A 20515-nucleotide genomic window follows, 5' to 3' on the forward strand; every position below is an offset into this window, starting at 1 on the left:
GTTCAAAATATTATTGTATTTTCGATTCATTACTGCTACGCTTGAAGTTGGAGGAAGTAGAAGTTGTGTTATATCATGTGTTATTTTGAATTTTTTCTCTCTCTTGTTACAGAACAGTAAAATTCTGAAAAATATAAGCCATATGTGGAGAATTAAAATGGTTCCATTAAGAATATAGAAATGATCCCCTCAGAAAAAGAAAAAAAAAGAATGTAGAAAGGGCATGTTCTGTGACAAACCATACTCACACCTTACCACAACCTTATAACTCAACTACAACATAAGAGTTTTACAGACAAAAAAATAAAGAAAAGACGATCATCCAAATGATGGGGTTTATTAAAAGAATTGCTAAAAAAATGAGTGCAGGAGATTTATAAACTACTACATTTTTTGCTGATCATCAACTACAGTTTATGAAAAAAAAAGTCCATTTAAAGTTCTGTTTGGTTACAGACCAGATGTTTTTTTGTACCATTAGAGCATCTCCTACTGCAAATTGCAAAAAAAATCAAACTTGGTTTCATAACCACTATTAAGTGACTCTCACAATGTCACATCACGTCGCTTACGATATTCAATCTTTCAATATTTTTCTTTTATTTACACTCAACTTTTAATTTGACAATACTTTTATTTGCACTCAACTTTTAATTAGATGATATACAAGGAAAACCGGGGCAGGAGATTAAAATACTACAACATACAAGCAACAGTTCATTATTCTACTAATTTCATTTAGATACCTCCATTGAAGTGCTCTTACAAACCAGATTTGTCATGACATGAATTAATTGCTTGCTTTTTTTCTCTGTTATATTCCACAGGCAAAAAGGACTATACCTGATAGAAGTGGTGTGAGTGAGAAAGAAGCTGTTTATGAGTTGTCAAAAAAACTGGGTCAAGAGATGCAAACTCTACCACATTTCATGTTGAGTAGGATTATCAACCAGAGTCCTTAATAGAAGAACTCCATTTAAATTCTGGTTTAGTCAAAACAAATTTTAGCACGACAAGAATTCTTTGCTTGCCTTTTCTTTCTTATGCATGTGTCAGGTTGTACTAAGTAATTCCTATATTTCATTCAACTTGAAAATGGAATAATTGGTGTAAGCAGAAAAGAAAAAATACATGGAGGGGAAAAGAAAGTAGCTGGAATGATTTACCAGAAATTCCAAAGTGTTAAATGTATTCCAAGTTGAGGTACAAGGTTCTCAACTAAATCTAATGAAAGAAGACGTGTTGCTGTCCTAGAACACTGAAAATCTGGGCACAGGGAACACTTTTGCTGCTGAAATATTGGGTGCCATGAGAGCTGTAGAGCTTGCGGGTCAATATAATTGGAAATATCTTTGGTTGGAATCAGATTCTGTCCTGGTTGTCCAAGCCTTCAGCAACAAAAATCTTGTACCTTGGCAGTTAAGAAACCGCTGGGAAAATTGCATTGCTCTCTTATCTTCAATGAACTTCATGGCATCCCATGTGTATAGAGAAGGTAACCTATGTGCAGACATGCTTGCCACTATTGGTCTCTCCTCTAATGTATTAACTGTGTGGCTTTCTCCACCTTCTTGTATTAGGGAGTTTGTTGTTAAGAACAAGTTAGGAATGCCTAACTTCAGATTTGTTAATATGTAGGGAGGTTTGGTTTGGTCCCCCTCCTTTTTTGTCTCCTTCTTAATATATTTTGGTAGTCTAGCACTTTGCTAGCTACTTTCTTTTTGCAAAAAAAAATAATTTTTTTTTTATCATACAAGTATATGTTAATGTATTCAAAACTTTAGCTTACACTTTCTATCATTCACTCATATTTGTAAGATCATCATATGATAGTTCATCCTTCTCCTCTATTAATAATGACAAATCCTTCTTGTGGGAAGACCCAAAAGAAATATAATAAGGTATTTATAACTGAAAACAAATGTGTAGTAATGTGTTAAATACAAGTATATGAAACATGGCCCTTAGTGAGTTTGAGGCTTTGATCTGCTACTTGTCATCACAAAAGAAGAATATATGATAATCATAAAAGTTTCATATTGAATATGCAGTCACAAGAACAATCCAATGTGTCAGAGTACATATGCAAGTGTTTTCCTTCTCTTCTTATCCTTCATGTGATTTAATGTCATTGTCTTTTCTCTCATGACATATTTCAACACACTGAATATTCCTACACATACATGATTCTACATCCTTGTCTAAATGCAACATGCCTAAAAGACTCAAATTCTGAGGTATATATTGGGCATATTCCACACTCTTTCACACTGAGAAAACAATCATATTCCTCACTATCAGTTGTAACATTGAATTCAAAAGAAACATTTCCTTCATTGATGTATTGTATGATACCGAAACAGTATGGGTCATACCATACAAAAACATATCCAAATTTGTTACAGGTTCACTATGCCACTCGGAAGAAACTCCCACCTGACTGCCATCTTCCCTATAACATTTGCATTGAATTTTAGCACCGCTGCCACGCTCATTCTTCATTCCATTGGATGGAGAAACAACCACTGCAAAAATGAATCCCAACGAGTAATATATGTCCGAAAATCCAATAGTTAGTTTGGAATCTGATGTTTTGTATTTGAGCTTGCTTGGAATTCTGCTTCCTGGTAAATACACCACAACACTATCATAATTGTAGCTATGAGTTTCTGAACAACGTTTATGTACTAGTACATTATACAATGCAACACTCTTCATAACTAGAATTGTGTCTTCCGTGATGCAATTGAGTGACAGGTCATTTGATTCCAACATTTTTCCATTATTGAATGAAATATATTTCTCATCTCCATTCTTATGTTTTGACGTAGTCTTCAAAGTTGATACTTCAACCAATGAGGTGCAGTTTTAAGCGCAAAATTCTTTGATGTGTTCAGGAAGCTCTGGCAAAGAAAGAAACATTTTACAATTGTTTAAGGATAGAGTTGCTAGGTTTGAGAGATACTTGATGTTTGTAGGCAAAATCTTCACATTGCTTCCATCTAGAATATTGTGCTTAAGGAGCTAATGGTTGAAGTGATCAATCAAACTGCTAATTGATAACAAGTCAGCAATAAATCTAGCGAAGAACCCATTGTTACATGGCAGAAGCAAACACATTGTTACATGCATTGTCCAACTGAGTCTCCAATTGCAGATGCCTTGACTAATGGAGTGAATGTTGATGGGTTTTTGTTACTTAGAGATGAACTAGGAGAAATTCAATTTGATGAATACAAGGTTGAATTAAGAGAGAATGGTGTGAGTAATTCAACCATGATGGTAGTTAATATAGTTAGCTGTGTAACTATTTTACTTGTGTTGCAAGTCTAAAAATACCATTGTATATGTAATTGGTTTTACTACTGAGATTCAATGATAAGTTATATACACAATTGATCATATCCTCTTTCAATCATTTCTTCTTTCTTTCTCATTTTCTCAGTGTGTGTAAGTGTTCTTACACTAACAGCTCATACGTTAGTAAAGATGTAGATGTAAGGATGAATAGATATAAGATTAGCATTCAAATTTCCGATGAAGATATATGTATTGTCGTTGTGCTTATTAATGTCGGATATCATTTTCTGGACGAAATTTGCAAGAAAAGGAGAAACTTTTTGATGATTTATTTTATCATTATTATTATTATATAATTTAAGGATTAAGTACGAGAGTGATATACAGTGAACTAAATTGATGGTTTATAAATTGTTCAAAAATATAGGAAATATAACAAGCATAATAATAAGGTAAATTCTAAAATGGAGGTGACAGTCTCATTATGGCATAATTTCCTTCAAGCGTCTCATAATTCGAATCCAACTCCCGCTTCTTCTTTTTTAGATTATCAATCTTCTCACGGGTTTGTATGGTCGTAGAGGCTACATTTTTAGCTTCTTCCACAATTTCAGTTCTCTTCTCCTTACATTTTGAGCAAGCATCCTCTAACTGTGACTTCTCTTGTTGAACCTTACGTGCTTTCTCCTCGAGCAAACGAATCTGTGCTTTGATATCTTCAATTTCAACATCCCTGGCCTTGATCTTATCCTCAGCGGCACTGATAGACTCGTCAAACTTCATAATCTTGTATTTGGATGCTTGAAGCTTGGACATTGAATCTTTATGATCCACATTAAGATGTTGAAGAGTAACATTGCCCAGTTTTCCTTCATCAATATTCACTGTGGCTTCTGTGAAGATTCTGGCGAAATCAGTAATACCAGAACTTTGTTTCTCAGAAAGCTCATTAGCTCTATAATTGAGTTTAACTAATAAAGCTTTCACCTCTTCTCCAAGAGTCACATCATTGGGTAAATGTTTCAATAAGTTTCTTGAAAATACCAAATCCCTTAATTCATCCAGCAGCATCTTGATTGACTCACTCTGAGTTTCAGTAGCTTCAGCTTGTGGCGTAGATTGAGAAGCCTGTGAAGAATGACCAAGTTCACCAGATAAGAGTTTTTCCATGATTGCCAAAGGGTCTTCTTCAAGGATTTTCTTATATTCAGAATAGTCGATAGGAGAATATTCTGAATCCTTTGAAGGTTTACTTGAAGAACTCTCAGCAGCCATTGAAGCGTTTGGATTTAGTTTGTTAGTATAAGAATAAGATGGAATCTGTAGATTCTTCACTAATGGTGGCGGTGATTGTTGAAGATTCTTAGTTTCCTGGTAATGAAACAATCAACCATAAGTATTATTAAGGAATAAAGTAGTTTGCATTAAGAATGAAAGTTGTTTCATGTCACTAAGGAATAAAGAAAAACCTCATCTGTCTTCGACCTGTCTGTTGAATTTAATCTTGTCGGAGAAATAGAAGAGTGTAAATCATCATCACTGGAAAACTTTTGTCTCTGTTGAAAGGTGAGAAAAGTGAATGACAAGTTAAAATGAAATAAAAAAATAAATTCACATGCAAAAATAAATCTGTTTTTGCTCTTAGCTATAAAAAATTGTTTTCCCCCCTAACCCAGAAGAAATTTTGGTTTTGGTCTTATACCTCTAATTCACAGAGGAAAACTATTCTAATAATTTGGAATTTGGCAACGAGGTATGTACCATCTGGATAAAGGCCCATTGTGGCCAAATAGGTTACTCAGCATATTTGGTGTGTCCACTATCTCCTTGTAACTGATTTTGTAACCTCCGTTCAATTTGAATTAATGAGAATAACTTTCAAAGTCTCTTGCAATCCATTTTATTCTCTCAATTATATTGATATTAATTGTTTGGGTTTTTATGTTGTTCATCAATTTTGTTAATAAGTAAAGTATGATGAAATATTGTTCCAAGTTCCAACCATGGAGCGAACTTAGGTAATAAAACTGGAATACTTCTTATTGACTTGACATTAACATAACACTCATTAACAAATTGAGTCCAAACAGTTGGTTTTGAATTTAGTATATGTAATATTTGTTCATGTTGGTTTCAATACTTGTAATATATGAACAGTATTAATTTTAGGATGTGCTATAATATTGTTCTAATTGCTCCTCTCACAGATTATTTTTTTTACACCCTTTCAAAGTAAGTTGTTCCTCTCATAAAGATGAACTCAACGTAAAAATGCACTACAAAGATTAAAACAAAACAACAATGATCAAGGTTATAAAAAAAATGATGATCGAAAACAAAATTTCTTTATTTGAGGGGATGGTGTGCGAAAAGAACATATATGTGTATGTGGGTGTAGTGTGTGAGTGTTTGTGTGTGTGCGCGCACACACGTGCCACTGTACTTTCTTCATTAGGCTCTATAGAATGGGTTTTATGCTGAGCTTTCATTTTCCGTTGCTTAGAAACATTGCTAAAACACTATTTGAAAAGAGTAAGAGGATGAGTGCGATATATTTAGATGGAATGAAGAGGTCAAAGGTGCAAATATTACCTTATCAAAAGACGACTCTACATCAGAATCTCCTCCAGTAGAATCCTTCTCCTTCTCGAATTGTTCATGTTTGTTGGAAGAAGTTTCAGTTTCATCTCCAGACTTCGCAGAACTCTCATGAACAATCTTAAATTTCATAATTTCTTTGGAATTATCGTCATCATCCAAAGTTTCTTTCTGTTGAGGATTTTCATGTACCTGAGTATCATTACAGGCTAAAGAAAAAGAAATGGTGAGGCTGACAAAGAAAAAATCGACTATCTTAAAGATTTAAAAGTTACAAGTTAGGCAATTGCAATTCAGTGAAAAAGAAAGCACGCAATTGCAATTAATAAGGGTGTGGTTATGTGCATAATAATAGATTTAAAGGTAACTCTACTCTCTGAGACGATTTTAAAATTTGACGATGAAGGAAAATGAAATAAAGCAGTCTATATAATGTTTAGATATATGATTGTTTATAAAATATTGTCAGTTTCATCTGGTTTCTCTCAAATTGACTTGGAAAGGGAAGAACTATGGACTATATTTTAAATGCTATTCAAAATATATTGTACGGCAGGATTGACTAACAACATTAGAAAGATATCATATAACATTTGTGAAAGAGAGCAAAAAGTTTCATACCAATTAAACATTCATATGAACTGTGAAAATTTTCATTCAAGTCCGATTGTTGGTTCTGTATGCCAGTACCTTCCTTCTCATCATCTCCCTCATCATAGCCTTCACCTGATCTTGATTCAAATTGAATTTCCTCATACAACTCTAATTCTAATTTCTTGTCTAAATTCCCTGTGCCTAAAACCCTCCGACTTTCAGAGTAGTAAATTGGACAAACTCCACACTCTTTGATACTTAGAAGGCCATCAAGTTCTTTCCCGCTGCTTGTATAAGTTGTAATGCAGAATTTAAAAGAAATCTTTCTTTCAATACTGCTGAGTATGCTGTCATAATGGTATGGATCATACCATACAAAAACATGATCCATGTTCAAACTTGTAATCGGTTTATGATCCCACTTAGACTTATATCCCACCTCCCTCTTTCCATCTTCCGTATAGCATTGACATCGCATTCCAACGAAGTACCCATGCTGTTGTGTTTTCTTAGATGGAGAAACCACAACTGCAAAAATAAAGCCCAGTGAGTTGGAAATGTTGATAGTTATGGAGGAAGATGTGGTTGATTGGTGTTTGATCTCTCTTGGAACTCTGCGTCCTGGCAGACAAACCTCGGCTCTGTTATAATTGAAGCTGTGGGTTTGGAATCTGTACTTTCTGACTAATACATTGTGAAAGGCGGCACTTTTCATTGTCAACATGGCATCTTCTGTAATGCGGTCAAGCGAGGGTCCATCCAATTCCAGCATAATGCTATTCTTAAACGAAATGTATTTTTTTTGGCCAATCATGTTTATTGAGAAGGTCTTCAAAGTGGATACTGTTATTAAGGAAGTGCAGTTGTCGGCCTGAAACTCTTTGATGCTTAAAGGAAGTTCTGGAAGACAACGAAGCTTACTGCAATTGTCTAAAGACTGAATTTCTAGCTCTGAGAGGTACTTGATGCTAGCAGGCAACTCCTCCACACTGCTTCCATCCAGTCTTAATTCATGCAATGATTCTAAGGAACTAATGTTTGCAGGGAGTTCAATCAAATTACAACAATCTTTCAAGTGTAGTAATCTCAATAATGTCAGACCCTCAAAAAGGGCTTCTAACTTTGATTTAGTAACAACATTGCACTTAGAAACCCGAAGTTCAGTAAGTGATCTCAAGTGAGACAATTCAATCGGTAGATTTGTTAGATTTAAGTCTTCTAGATTCAACCAAATAAGGTTGTTCATGTCACCGATTGATGGGTGCAATATTTTGATTCCGGTTTTGCTTAAATCCAACCTATTTATTGAATCTGAGGACAACGAAAATTCCTTCAGGCTCTTGCAGCCTTTGACACTGAAGTATTTTAGAGATGTTAAATGCTTCTCACCCATAAGACTTTCCAGTTTTGTGCACCTATCCAGTAGCAAAGTATCAAGTGTGTCCTTAGAAAAAGCAGAAGGTCGAACTTCACATAATTCTTCACAACCAGAAAGGCGCAACTGTTTGAGTTTCAACGCCCCAGACAAATCAGGGAGGTGACGTAACTGTTTGCATTCACTTAGGTCGATTGCCTCTAGATTCACAAGTTCCTGTACCAATTCAAAAGAACACGTCAAAGGTTATTAATATTCTCATATTTTATTTAAATTGGTTTGTCAAGAAAACACAACTGCAATGTGACACACATTATTTAATCATTTTTCCAATTTTCATTTGCATAAGAAACAAAGAAAGAATCCCATAATTCAAATGAATTAGTTTTAGCACACACGCACCTGCATCCCGTACCAAAGATGTTCAATGTTGCTGTGCGGCAAAGAAATCTGAATCAGCTGCTCAGCATGAAAAGGCTCTGGAAGAGACTTCAAGGGATACCCATTCCACTCAAGGTATGTCAATTTGTCAAAAAATGGCATAATATTTTCAGGAAGATGCACAGTGCCTAATTTCTTCTTACCCTTGGGGATGTGGAATTTAAGAAATCTTAATTTAGTCATCAATTTGAATGTGTCAGCTTGAACATTTATATCTAGTTTTTGAGACAAATCAAATATTATACCTTCAATTGCATCATTCCCCTGACAAATTGAAAGTCACTACATTATTACCACAACAAATCAACAGTAAATTTTTATATAGAAAAAGTTTAACACTCCATACCTTGTTATTTCCAAGTACATCACAAATGTCTTTTGCATCCCTCAGTCGGCTACGCTTTCCTCGGTCATTATATTCTTCTCGAACTATATCAAAGGCCAACTTTTGTAGTAAGTCGTGCATTTGTATTCTACTGTTGTTTGAAATGGTTATAAGAGTTTTATCTTCGAGGATTTCTATCCCACTAGTTGCATTGAAACCAAAGGCATCAAGTATCCTTGTGACGATATCTTTGTTTTCACCTTTGAAAAAGAATGCAATGTCTAGAAACATTTCCTTCTGTCGCCATGATAATCCATTATAACTTGCTTTTAGCACTTTTTGAATATCGGGCAAGGATTCTCCTTTATTCTCATACAAATTCAACTCAGATTCCCAGAATTCTGGTTTTCTGGAATGAAAATGTGAACCCAAAACTTCTAAAGCTAATGGAACACCTCCTGCACATTCAACTGCTCTTTCCGAGAAACATTCGTAACCCTTTAAAGGATGGTCTTGCTTGAAGGCTCTTAGGCTAAAAAGCTTTAGAGAGTCTTTAAGCCTCCATGTTTTGACCTCATATATTTCATCAACTTTTCCACTTAGCGTATGCCTGTCTCGCGTAGTGATAATGAGTCTACTGTTAGGTCCAAGGTCACCAAGTACTCGGCACAAATCATCTAACTGTGAAGCATTATCAACATCATCAAGTACAATGAAAACTTTTTTGCGAAAGAGCCTCCTCTTGATGAACGTGTGAAGTCCATGAACATCAGACGCTGTAATTTCTCGCTTCAGTAGCTCACGAAGAAGCTGATTACGAACATATATTGGTCCCAACTTTTCTGAGTCTTCGCTTACCTTTTCCAAGAAGCATACATTGTCATAATGGGCAAAGTTCTTGGCAAACATCTGTTTTGCTATGGTTGTCTTTCCTATTCCACTCATGCCCCAAATTCCAATTCTTGGTATTGTTTTCAGTAATAATTCAATATCTTCACTGTTCTCATCAACTGTAACAAGGTCTTTGAGTTCATTAGGATACATGAGGGACAACTTTTGCAAAACATCTTCCACAATTTTATCGATGACTTGAGAATCATCCCTATGAAAATAAATCAATAAATAAATAACTAAAGAATAAACAAATTAAACTTAAAAGAAAATTTCAATTTGGTAAGTTTCTAAAATGCTATAAGAACATAATCAACTTGTTGACATGATCATTTGTGTTGGTGAACTGATCATGACTCAGTTGGATATGGACAAGGAGACTAGCCCCCCATATGCACCTAGGCAACTATTTTCACAAGCTTCAACAGTTTATAAAAACATAGCATACACAAAACCAATTTAGCTTTCTTTAATCTTTTTCTATAAAAATAAATTACATGTAAGCTTATGCATAAGTGTTTATCATGATATAACATGAGAATTAATGAGTTTAGAGGAATAAATTCAATACGTACCGATATTTGCGAGAGTCCCATCCAGATATATTGGCAGCCAATTTGAGAGCAGCTTTCCACTCGGACACCTTGTCTAGTTGAGATTTACTGTGGGCGAGATCTCTATCATATCTTGCAAATGCCATCTCGTAACTTTCTTTCTGATGACGAACATGTGAAGGATCTATGTTATAGAACACAGGTATTACTACCTGACCATGATGTTTTCTGCATTGTAGTATATGGAGGAGTTCATCCAAGCACCACTTTGAGGTTGCATAGTTTTCTGAGAAAACTACAAGAGACATATGTGAATCTTGGATTGCTTTAGCAAGAGCAGGTCCAACTTCATCACCCTTAACGAGACTATAATCGATGTATGATTCGATACTACTATCGGTAAGAGCTCGATGAAGCTGGGCAGTGAAGTTTGTACGTGTATCCTCTCCCCTAAAGCTAATGAATAAATCATACTTTTTGTGAGAGATACGCATATTCAACACTTTCTTTCTTTAGGTTCTCTTTGGTTCAAACCATGAAAAGGTAAATAAGAGAGTAGAGGGGTTTATGCAGATGATAACAGACCAAAGACAAAAACAGAATGCTTAGATCTATCACGGACAAGAAACTTTACTTGAGATAAATAAAATAAGGAAAATTCCTTGATATAAGGAAGGAGTTGTGTTGGGTAAAATAACTCCAAATTTAAATTTGCTTTAGAAGAAATTTTAAAAAAATGATATAACATGATTGGATGAGATACTTACTTCACCAAACTCGTGTTATCCAAGAGAACATGGACTAATACGAGTCTCTTCTAGCTTAACCACATATCATGGATTCAAATTCAGTTTCATAAATTTGCCGTCTATTATAGTCTTATCAAGCTCGAAGAATTAATCGTCGCAGTCATGCAAAGAGTATATTCTCTTCACACAAAAAAGAAGAGTAAAATAAAGCAGGGACCCTTTTCTTTCGGTGTTTATTTTTAAGCAATCTTTGTACATGTGCAAAGAAAGATCAACAAAAGAAACTGGTTGGTTTCACTCTTTAGTCAACGCTTCTGCTGTGGCGTTGACTGCGTCATCGTAGACATTAAAGATACGGAGCATTATAAACCACCCAATTTGAAGAAAAATATGCCTTGTAGCCAACTACCATTTTGACTTTTTATCATATGAGTTAAACAAATTAACCCAAATGCAGTAAAAAACAATCTCCTTCTGCTCCGCAACATTTTTATATGCCACTTATTTTTAAGGATTAAAAACGAAATTAAAATTTATTTAGAGTCTAAAAACGTATTTAATAAAAAGAATGAAACTGAAATTACCTCTTGCTCCTTCTGCTCCATAACATTGGCATTCGAAGCAAAAATGTGAGGAATAACAAAGGCGATGGTAGTGAGAGGTATGGCTCCATTTATAGAAAGCAGTGACGCTAACATAAAGGATATATATGATTTTCACATTTCAAAGTCGCGATTTGAAAAATGAGAAATTCTGCATTATTGAGTACCACTCCTCAGAGAAAGAACAATTAGTGACTAGTTCAATAATTCGTTAAACAACTATTCGCTCCATTTCAAATTCAGTAATAAAAATATTATGATCAAAATTTAAATATTTTTATAACATTTGTTTTTATATTTTTCATCATACCTATAATTTAATATATTATTTTAATGATTCAAATATTATGTATGAGAAAGTCTTGTGTAGGCACACACACATATATCAAAAAAATTCAAAGATAAATAAAATAGTCACTTTAATCAATTTCTTTTAAAAAAATTTAACATTATAGGTGTGTGCCTAAATGTGAGGTGTTGGTCTTGTGACTAAGTAAGAGTTTCTTTATTATATATAGTAGTAATTTATGAATAAAATAAATTAATATAAGAAAATGTCATCACAAAGATATCAATTCTGTCCACTTAGACATTGTCATGTCATCAAAATTGACCATAAAATGGGGTGGGGACTAAAACAAAAAAAAAAAGTTGAAATATGCATTGCGACAATGATTTTTAAAATAAGAAAATTAAAAATACATTCAAACGAATTTTTTGTATTGAGTATCCTTTGCAAACACAACTAGATAGAGATTAATTACTCAAGTTGTTGAATAGGATCACAATAGGTGGCAAAGCCCCTCAATAGTTACTACATTCACGAGGTTAGATTACATATGATTAAGATAAAATAAAACATTGTTATATTATCCAAGTATTTTTTTTTTTTTTTTTTTACGAAATTATCCAAGTGTTCTTGAAGTAGTGAGTAAAATATATGTACTAGAATAAAAACAATTATTTTTTGAAATAAGAATTTTGAATTTTAATATAATACAATAAAGTATATTTAATTAAGATTTTTTTTCTAGTAATAACTTAAATCCATCCGGTTACACCCAAATAACTTTAAAACTATCGTTATTCATGCCCTAAAAAAAAAAATATCGTTATTCATATAAGTTTTTTCAAAATCTTTTTTAATCTCACCTATCTTTCACAATCATAGATAGGTGATCAAACTTGATAAAAGATTATAGGTTGATTGAATCACAAGTTGTTACATTAATAATTCATTGTATATGTAATTGAATTTCTACGTTTTGGATGGATTTTGAGTTTTTGGTTTTTTGACAATCATTTTGTGACAACTTTCTCTCTAGTATTTATATTATGTTTTTACTTTCTCTTTATTGTTTTGGTTTTCATCTCAATGCATATCTTTCTTTATAAATTTATTGTTGTCCAATAAATTGTCATACAAATAGTTGTTCAAATAACATATCTCTAAGTCTTAGACTCATCAGAAAGAGGATAAGATAAAGATGCAAGTGACCTTTAATACTAGTTAATTTGATTTTGGCCATTTTTGATCAATTTGCATAGATTACAACAATGAAGCAATATGGAGGAAAGGAGGTGAGAACAAGGACAGAAAGAGTACGTGAAAAGGGTTGATTTTAAAGTTTTTTTTTAAAAAAAAAAAATATATAAATTAACCCAACAACTTGAAGTTATCAAGCCAACACCACCAAACCAACTAAAGGGGTTTTGATTTTGAAAATTTAATGATACAAATGTTTAGATGATTCCTCAAAAAAAAAAAAAAAAGATATCTAGATGATTTGGGGGTGTAACTGGATTATTAAGGGTTTAACTAAAAAAACTATTTAAAAATTATTTTTGGTTACATGCAAAAATTCTTTAATTTATTGACTACATTGGTGTTATGTTTAATTAAAGGGCGAACAAGGTGTTTTATTTGAGAATCGAGAAGGTGTAGAAATGGTGAACAACAATGGATGACTACCCAAGAAATTTGACTAGTGTAACACAGGGATTCCTCATACTTGTGTCTCAAAGTAAGGAGAGTTTTTTTTATCTATAATATTATATTTTGGACTGTTTCTAAAATAAAATAAAAACTGTTTCCAAAATAAAATAAAAAGTAGGTTGGTAAAGGTTATTTGTCATTTTGTTGTTTGTCTTCTTTCATTTATGCAAACTAAGAACTACATGACGGCAAAGATAAGGTATCACCGCAAAAAAGTGCATTATTATACATAAAAATGGATTCATCTATCAGTGTTTTTTTAAAATTTTATGAAATTCCGCATACTTGATCTATTTAAAGTTACTTAGAACTATGATCTTAAAAGAAGATTTATAGAATTCTCATTCTAAAAAAAAACTTAATAAGATGGGAATACTCCCACTCATTCAGTTCAACCATCAAAGTCATTTTTAGCTTCATGAATTCCACCCAGTCTTTAAATTCAATTCAATAATCAGGGAAATTTGAAACAACCAAATAAATACATAACTTCAAAATTTAAGCCACACACAATTGAACCCAACATCAGTACTTCTCAGCTACTGCTACTTCCAAGGTTGTCTGCAAACTCTACTCTGAAACCTTCCCATTTGTCTTTCAACTTCTGCTGCTTTGACAGGGCAGCAGTATATGAAGATTTAGACTTCTTAATACTCGCCATCAGCTCTTTGCCTTCGGTAATCATATTCTTAGCCTCATCTTCCACTTTCTTCTTTTCACCTTCACATTTTTCCATGCTCTCCTTCAACTTTGTTTTTTCCAACTCAAGAATTTTCTTTTGCTCGACAAGTATTCTAATTTTTTCATCCGTCTTTTCAACCTCTTCCTCGACACGCTTAGCTTCATCCTCAAACTGACTCTTTTCTTTCTGTTTTGATTCCTTCTGTTTCTTAGCATCTGTCACTCGCTGCATAAGCTTTTCTTTTTGTTGTATAGCATTAATGTGATCATCAACCACATTTTTAGTCATGACAAAGTCTTCGAAAAGGTTCTCAACAGAGGATGTCATTTTCTGGACAAGCGTCACAACATTAGGAGAAACGTTTTCATGAGATGCTTGTTTTATGTATTCAAAAGACATATGTAATTGCTGCTGTAGCTCGACATCACTGAGAATGGACTCAAGTGAATTTTTTAATAGGCTTTCAAGGTTATGCAAGGCTTCTCTTACAGCAACATCGCTTGTGGAACAGGTTGCTTTTGGCGAGGACTCTGGACTTCCCAACAGGATGCTATCAAGTTCAGCAAAAGGGTCATCATCTGATCCATCTTCATGTTTGCTAAGATCTGTTATTGGTGCATTTTCTTTTTCTTGCTCTGGTTCACTTATCAGATCATTGGTTTCAGGAACAATGATTTGTTCTCCTTGTATGTTTGGTTTTTCTTCTGGATTCTTGGTCTCATCACAATTGTCTGGCCTATCGTAGTTGTTTACACTTGACTTGTTATCAGAACTTTTTTCAACAGTTGACACTGGAGATAAATGCAATGCAGCTTCAGATTCAATTGGTCTTCCTTCATTTCCAGTGCTTTTGAACTGCACAATGAAAAAGCATTTATCAAGACAAGAGCAAGTATCTTCTAGAAATTCAATAACCATATTATGTACTTTTATTTGTTAGGATTGTTCACAAGTCATGATTGCTTGTATGTATCTGCATTCCAATTTTAATTTAAGGCTCACGAGAGATAACAGACTAGATTCTTCAAATTTCTCTTTGATAAATGCCTGCATAGGTTACTATGAAATCAACATTTCATTCTTAATTCATGCCGTGTCTTAAGAATTGGGGGAATAATGGAAAGAAGAGGTATAATTTAAAAAAAAAATGTAATTGTTGGTTTTAATTTATGTTTTACTTCGACGTGTGATGGAGCGATATCGGACAGATAAAAAAGACTTACACTTAGTTTTCATTGATTTGGAGAACTATTATTATCTTATTGTTCCTTTGACAAAGTCGCAAATAGATGATCCCATTATTTTGAAAAAGACATTTTTTTCAAATATGGATAATGTAAAGACTAACTCATACATAAAAAAATAGTTACAAAAACTAAAACAAAGCAGCAATCATCAAAAACAAAAATTGCTTGATTTGAAGGGGTGAAAAACTATATTTTACTAAGGAAATACAGATGACATCAGAGCTGTAAATTGTATATTTACTATAGATTCTTCAGTAGGCTTGGTAACTTGGGATATTTAATAAGCTTTCATTTTCCGTTTCTTAGCATCGTTATTAAGACACTATTTGAAAAGAGTAAGAGGATGATTGTGATATCATTAGCAGGGATATAGAGCTCGAAGGTCCAAGTATTTACCTTAATTGCTTTATTGAAAGACGATTCTACATCAGAGCATCCTTCAGAAGAATCCCCCTTCTCAAATTGTTCTTGTTTGTGTGAAGAAGTTTCGGTTTCCTCTCCAGACATTGTACAATTCTCATAAAGAATCTTAGATTTCACCATTTGTTTTGAATTATCATCATCATCATCATCCAAATTTTCTTTCTCTTGAGGATTTTCATGTACCTGAGTATCTTTAGAGACTAGAAAAAAAGAAATGCTGAGTTTGATAGAAAAAAAAATGAATATCTAATTGAAGAAAAACAAATAGATGTAATATTGAAGTTTTGAATTGTAAAAAAAACAACAAAAGAAATATAACATACAACATCTGTGAAAGAATTTAAAAAGTTTCATACCAATTAAACAGTCATATGAACGGTGACAGTTTTCATTCAAGTCCAATTCTTGGTTCTGTATGCCAGTGCCTTCCTTGTCATCACCTATTTCATTTGATTCAATGTCAATGCATTCTCCCTCATCACAGCCTTCAACTGATCTCTCAAATTGAATTTCTTGGTACAACTCTAATTCCAAGTCCTTGTCTAAATTCCCAGTGCCTAAAACAATCTGACTTTCTGACTTTCAAGTGTAGTAATGTTAATGATCCCAGACCATCAAAAAGGGTTTCTAACATTGATTTAGTTACTACACTGCACGTAGAAACCCGGAGTTCAGTAAGTGATCTCAAGTGAGACAATTCAATCGGTAGATTTGTTAGATTTAAATCTTCTAGATTCAACAACCTAAGGTTGTTCATGTCACCGATTGATGGGTGCAATATTTCTATTCCGGTTTTGCTTAAATCCAACCCTTTTATTGAATCTGAAGACAATGAAAATTCCTTCAGATTCTTGCAGCCTTTGACACTGAAGTATTTTAGAGATGTTAAATGCTTCTCACCCATAAGACTTTCCAGTTTTATGCACCTATCCAGTAGCAAAGTATGAAGTGTGTCCTTAGAAAAAGCAGAAGGTCGAAGTTCACATAATTCTTCACAACCGGAAAGGCGTAACTGTTTGAGTTTCAACGCCCCAGACAAATCAGGGAGGTGGCGTAACTGTTTGCATTCACTTAGGTCGATTGCCTCTAGATTCACAAGTTCCTGTACCAATTCAAAAGGACACATCAAAGGTTAAGAATTCATTTTCACACCATGCAAGGGAAAAAAACACAACTGCATGGGACTCACATTATTAAACCATTTTTCTAATTTTCATTTGCATAAAAAACGAAGAAAGAATCCCATAATTCAAATGAATTAGTTTAAGTACACAAACACGCACCTGCATCCCGTACCAAAGATGTTCAATGTTGCTGTGCGGCAAACAAATCTGAATCAGCTGCTCAGCATGAAAAGGCTCTGGAAGAGACTTCAGGGGATACCCATTTCACTCAAGGTATTTCAATTTGTCAAAAAATGGCATAATATTTTCAGGAAGATGCACAGTGCCCAATTTCTTCTTACCCTTGGGGATGTGGAATTTAAGGAATCTTAATTTATGCATCAATTTGAATGCGTCAGCTTGAACATGTATATCTACTTTTTGAGACAAATCAAATATTATTCCTTCAATTGCATCACTCCCCTGATAAATTGAAAGAAATCACTACATTGCCACAACAAATCAACAGTAATTTTTTACTTAGAAAATGTTAACACTCCATACCTTGTTATTTCCAAGTACATCGCAAATGTCTTTAGCATCCCTCAGTCGGCTACGCTTTCCTCGGTCATTATATTCTTCTCTTACTATATCAAAGGCCATCTTTTGTAGTAAGTCGTGCATTTGTATTCTGTCGTTGTTTGAGATGGTTATAAGAGTTTTATCTTCGAGGATTTCTATCCCACTAGTTGCATTGAAACCAAAGGCATCTAGTATCCTTGTGACGATATCTTTGTTTTCACCTTTGAAAAAGAATGCAATGTCTAGAAACATTTCCTTCTGTCGCCATGATAATCCATTATAACTTGTTCTTAGCACTTTTTGAATATCGGGGAAGGCTTCTCCTTTGTTCTCATACAAATTTAACTCGGATTCCCAGAATTCTTGTTTTCTGGAATGAAAATGTGAACCCAAAACTTCTAAAGCTAATGGAACACCTCCTGCACATTCAACTGCCCTTTCAGAGACACGCTCGTAACCTTTTAAAGGATGGTCTTGCTTGAAGGCTCTTAAGCTAAAAAGCTTTAGAGAGTCTCTAAGCTTCCATGTTTTGACCTCATATATCTCATCAACTTTTCCACCAAGTGTATGCCTGTCTCGCGTTGTTATAATGAGTCTACTGTTAGGTCCAAGGTCACCAAGTACGCGACACAAATCATCTAACTGTGTCGTATTATTAACATCATCAAGAACAATGAAAACTTTTTTGCGAAAGAGCCTCCTCGTGATGAATGTGTGAAGTCCGTGAACATCAGACGCTGTAATTTCTCGCTTCAGTAGCTCACGAAGAAGCTGATTACAAACATATATTGGTCCAAACTTTTCCGAGTCTTCGCTTATCTTTTCCAAGAAGCATACATTGTCATAATGGGCAAAGTTCTTGGAAAACATCTGTTTTGCTATGGTTGTCTTTCCTATTCCACTCATGCCCCAAATTCCAATTCTTGGTATTGTTTTCAATAATAATTCAATATGTTCACTGTTCTCATCAACTTTAACAATATCTTTCAGTTCATTAGGGTACATGAGGGCCAACTTCTGCAAAACATCTTCCACAATATTGCCAATGACTTGAGTATCATCTCTAGAAAAATAAAGAAAGAAAGAATAAACAAATTAAACTTACAAGAAAATTTCAAATTTGGTAAGTTCCTAAAATTCTATAACAGGATCAACCCATCTACCAGATCATTGTGTTGGTGAACTGATTATGATTCGACTGGACCTGAACAAGGAGACTAGCCCTTGACATGTAGCAAGACAACTGTTTATCTATATCTATTATATCATCAACATCCAGAATCATCATATATCATTTGTTCATCACAAAGTCAGCATACAATATAACTATGTACAGTTTCAAAAGTTACTTAGGAGTATATGTAAACATAAGAATTAATATGAGTTTAGAGGAATTAAATGGAATACTTACCGATATTTGCGAGAGTCCCATCCAGATATATTGGCAGCCAAATTGAGAGCAGCTTTCCACTCAGACACTTTGTCTACATGAGATTTACTGTGGGCAAGTTCTCTCTCAAATCTTGCAAATGCCATCTGGTAACTCTCCTTCTGATGACGTACATGTGATGGATCTATGTTATAGAACACAGGTATAACTACATGTCCATTAAGTTTTCTGCATTGAAGTATGTGGACGAGTTCATCCAAGCACCACTTTGAAGTTGCATAGTCTTTTGAGAAAACTACAAGAGACATATGTGAGTCATCAATTGCTTTGGTAAGAGCAGGTCCAACCTCATCACCTTTAACAAGATTGTAATCAATGTATGATTCGATACTTCTATCGCTAAGAGCTTGATGAAGCTGGGCAGTGAAGTTTGTACGTGTATCCTCTCCCCTAAAGCTAATGAATACATCGTACTTTTTGTGAGAGATACGCATATCTCAGATACTCAATTAGCTATCACTACTTTAACCACTTTTTGTTTTTTTTTTTTTTTTTTTATGTTCTCTCTTTGCTCTAAACAAAGGGAAGGGAAGATACCATAGTGAAGGGGTTTATACAGATGATAAAAGACTTTATATGCAACTGTGTCAAACCTCTTGAGAGAGGGTTTTGTCGCCTATTGTGATCCTACCTAACACGAAGTATTAATCTCTACATTGCTTTCCGGCATACTAGTTAACACTAAAAAAAGAGTTCAAGATTGTTGACCATAAAATAAAGCAGGGACCACTCGGGTAACGAGAGACGAGAAACACAAACATGTGGGTACTACAGATTTATTAAATTTTCGTACATGTGCAAAGAAAAATCAACAAAAGAAACTGGTTTTGTTTTCTTGCTTTTCAAGATTACCCCTTTTCCACTCTTAAGTCAATGCTTCTGCTGTAGTGTGGACTGCGTCCATCATAGATATATTAAAGATATGGAGCATTATCCACCACCCAATTTAAAGAATAGTAGTAAAATAATATCACTCTCCTTTGTTTAAACTACAATAAATTAAATTATTATAGGTTAACACACCCCAAGAACCCCTCCACTCCCAACTTGTCAAGACTCAAGACTATTGGTAAAAGATGCATGGTAGTTGTTCTGCTACTACTATTCTTTAATAGTAGTTCCCTTTCCTAGACAAAGAGAAGGAAGATAAAAACCGGTAGAGAAGGGGAAAAATATATGTGTTGGTCCCCCACCAAAACCTTTCTAAAACAAAAATCAACTTTTTAGGTTCATCGAATAAATGATGTATTTGGTCAATAATATAGACTAAATACATCATTTATTGAATGAATCTAAAACGTTGATTTTTGTTTATAATACTGCAACTATATCGGTTTAATTCCCACTTTCAGGGTCATGCCAATAGAGGAAAAAAAAAAAAAAAAGGACAATTACTTGTGAATATTGATGCAACTCAAATATGTATATATCAAGTACAAATAAAAATTTGAGTTTTAGGACGAGAAGAAAGAGAAATTTGACAATGAAAATTTGGTTCCCGATACTCGATAGACCTTCTATTACTAAGAGGAGTAAACACTGTTCTGAAAGAACCAACAAATCCTACAAGATTGAAGAGGATTTTAGGTACAGTCAAATCTAA

At 33.9% G+C, this 20515-nt stretch overlaps 2 protein-coding genes across 2 annotated transcripts; both read right to left on the reverse strand.

Annotated features, from left to right (window-relative positions):
- Window positions 1–3682: 3682 nt before the first annotated feature.
- Window positions 3683–11170, reverse strand: LOC11425527 (disease resistance-like protein DSC1). Its single transcript, XM_003627106.4, has 7 exons — window positions 10100–11170; window positions 8655–9735; window positions 8270–8572; window positions 6520–8083; window positions 5893–6107; window positions 4770–4856; window positions 3683–4671 (listed from the first exon to the last, which is right to left on the reverse strand). Exons 1-7 carry the CDS (start codon window positions 10570–10572, stop codon window positions 3760–3762), a joined length of 4635 nt encoding a protein of 1544 aa, XP_003627154.1. The 5' UTR covers window positions 10573–11170; the 3' UTR covers window positions 3683–3759.
- A 4721-nt stretch (window positions 11171–15891) lies between these two features.
- LOC11434506 (disease resistance protein RUN1) lies at window positions 15892–19848 on the reverse strand. The gene is made up of 5 exons (XM_024771729.1): window positions 18874–19848; window positions 17445–18525; window positions 17061–17363; window positions 16134–16879; window positions 15892–15977 (listed from the first exon to the last, which is right to left on the reverse strand). Exons 1-3 carry the CDS (start codon window positions 19344–19346, stop codon window positions 17166–17168), a joined length of 1752 nt encoding a protein of 583 aa, XP_024627497.1. The 5' UTR covers window positions 19347–19848; the 3' UTR covers window positions 15892–15977; window positions 16134–16879; window positions 17061–17165.
- Between the last annotated feature and the right edge of the window lie 667 nt (window positions 19849–20515).

The sequence above is a fragment of the Medicago truncatula genome, chromosome 8 (genome assembly GCF_003473485.1).
Source record: "Medicago truncatula cultivar Jemalong A17 chromosome 8, MtrunA17r5.0-ANR, whole genome shotgun sequence".
In the NCBI taxonomy this organism is placed as follows: domain Eukaryota; kingdom Viridiplantae; phylum Streptophyta; class Magnoliopsida; order Fabales; family Fabaceae; genus Medicago; species Medicago truncatula.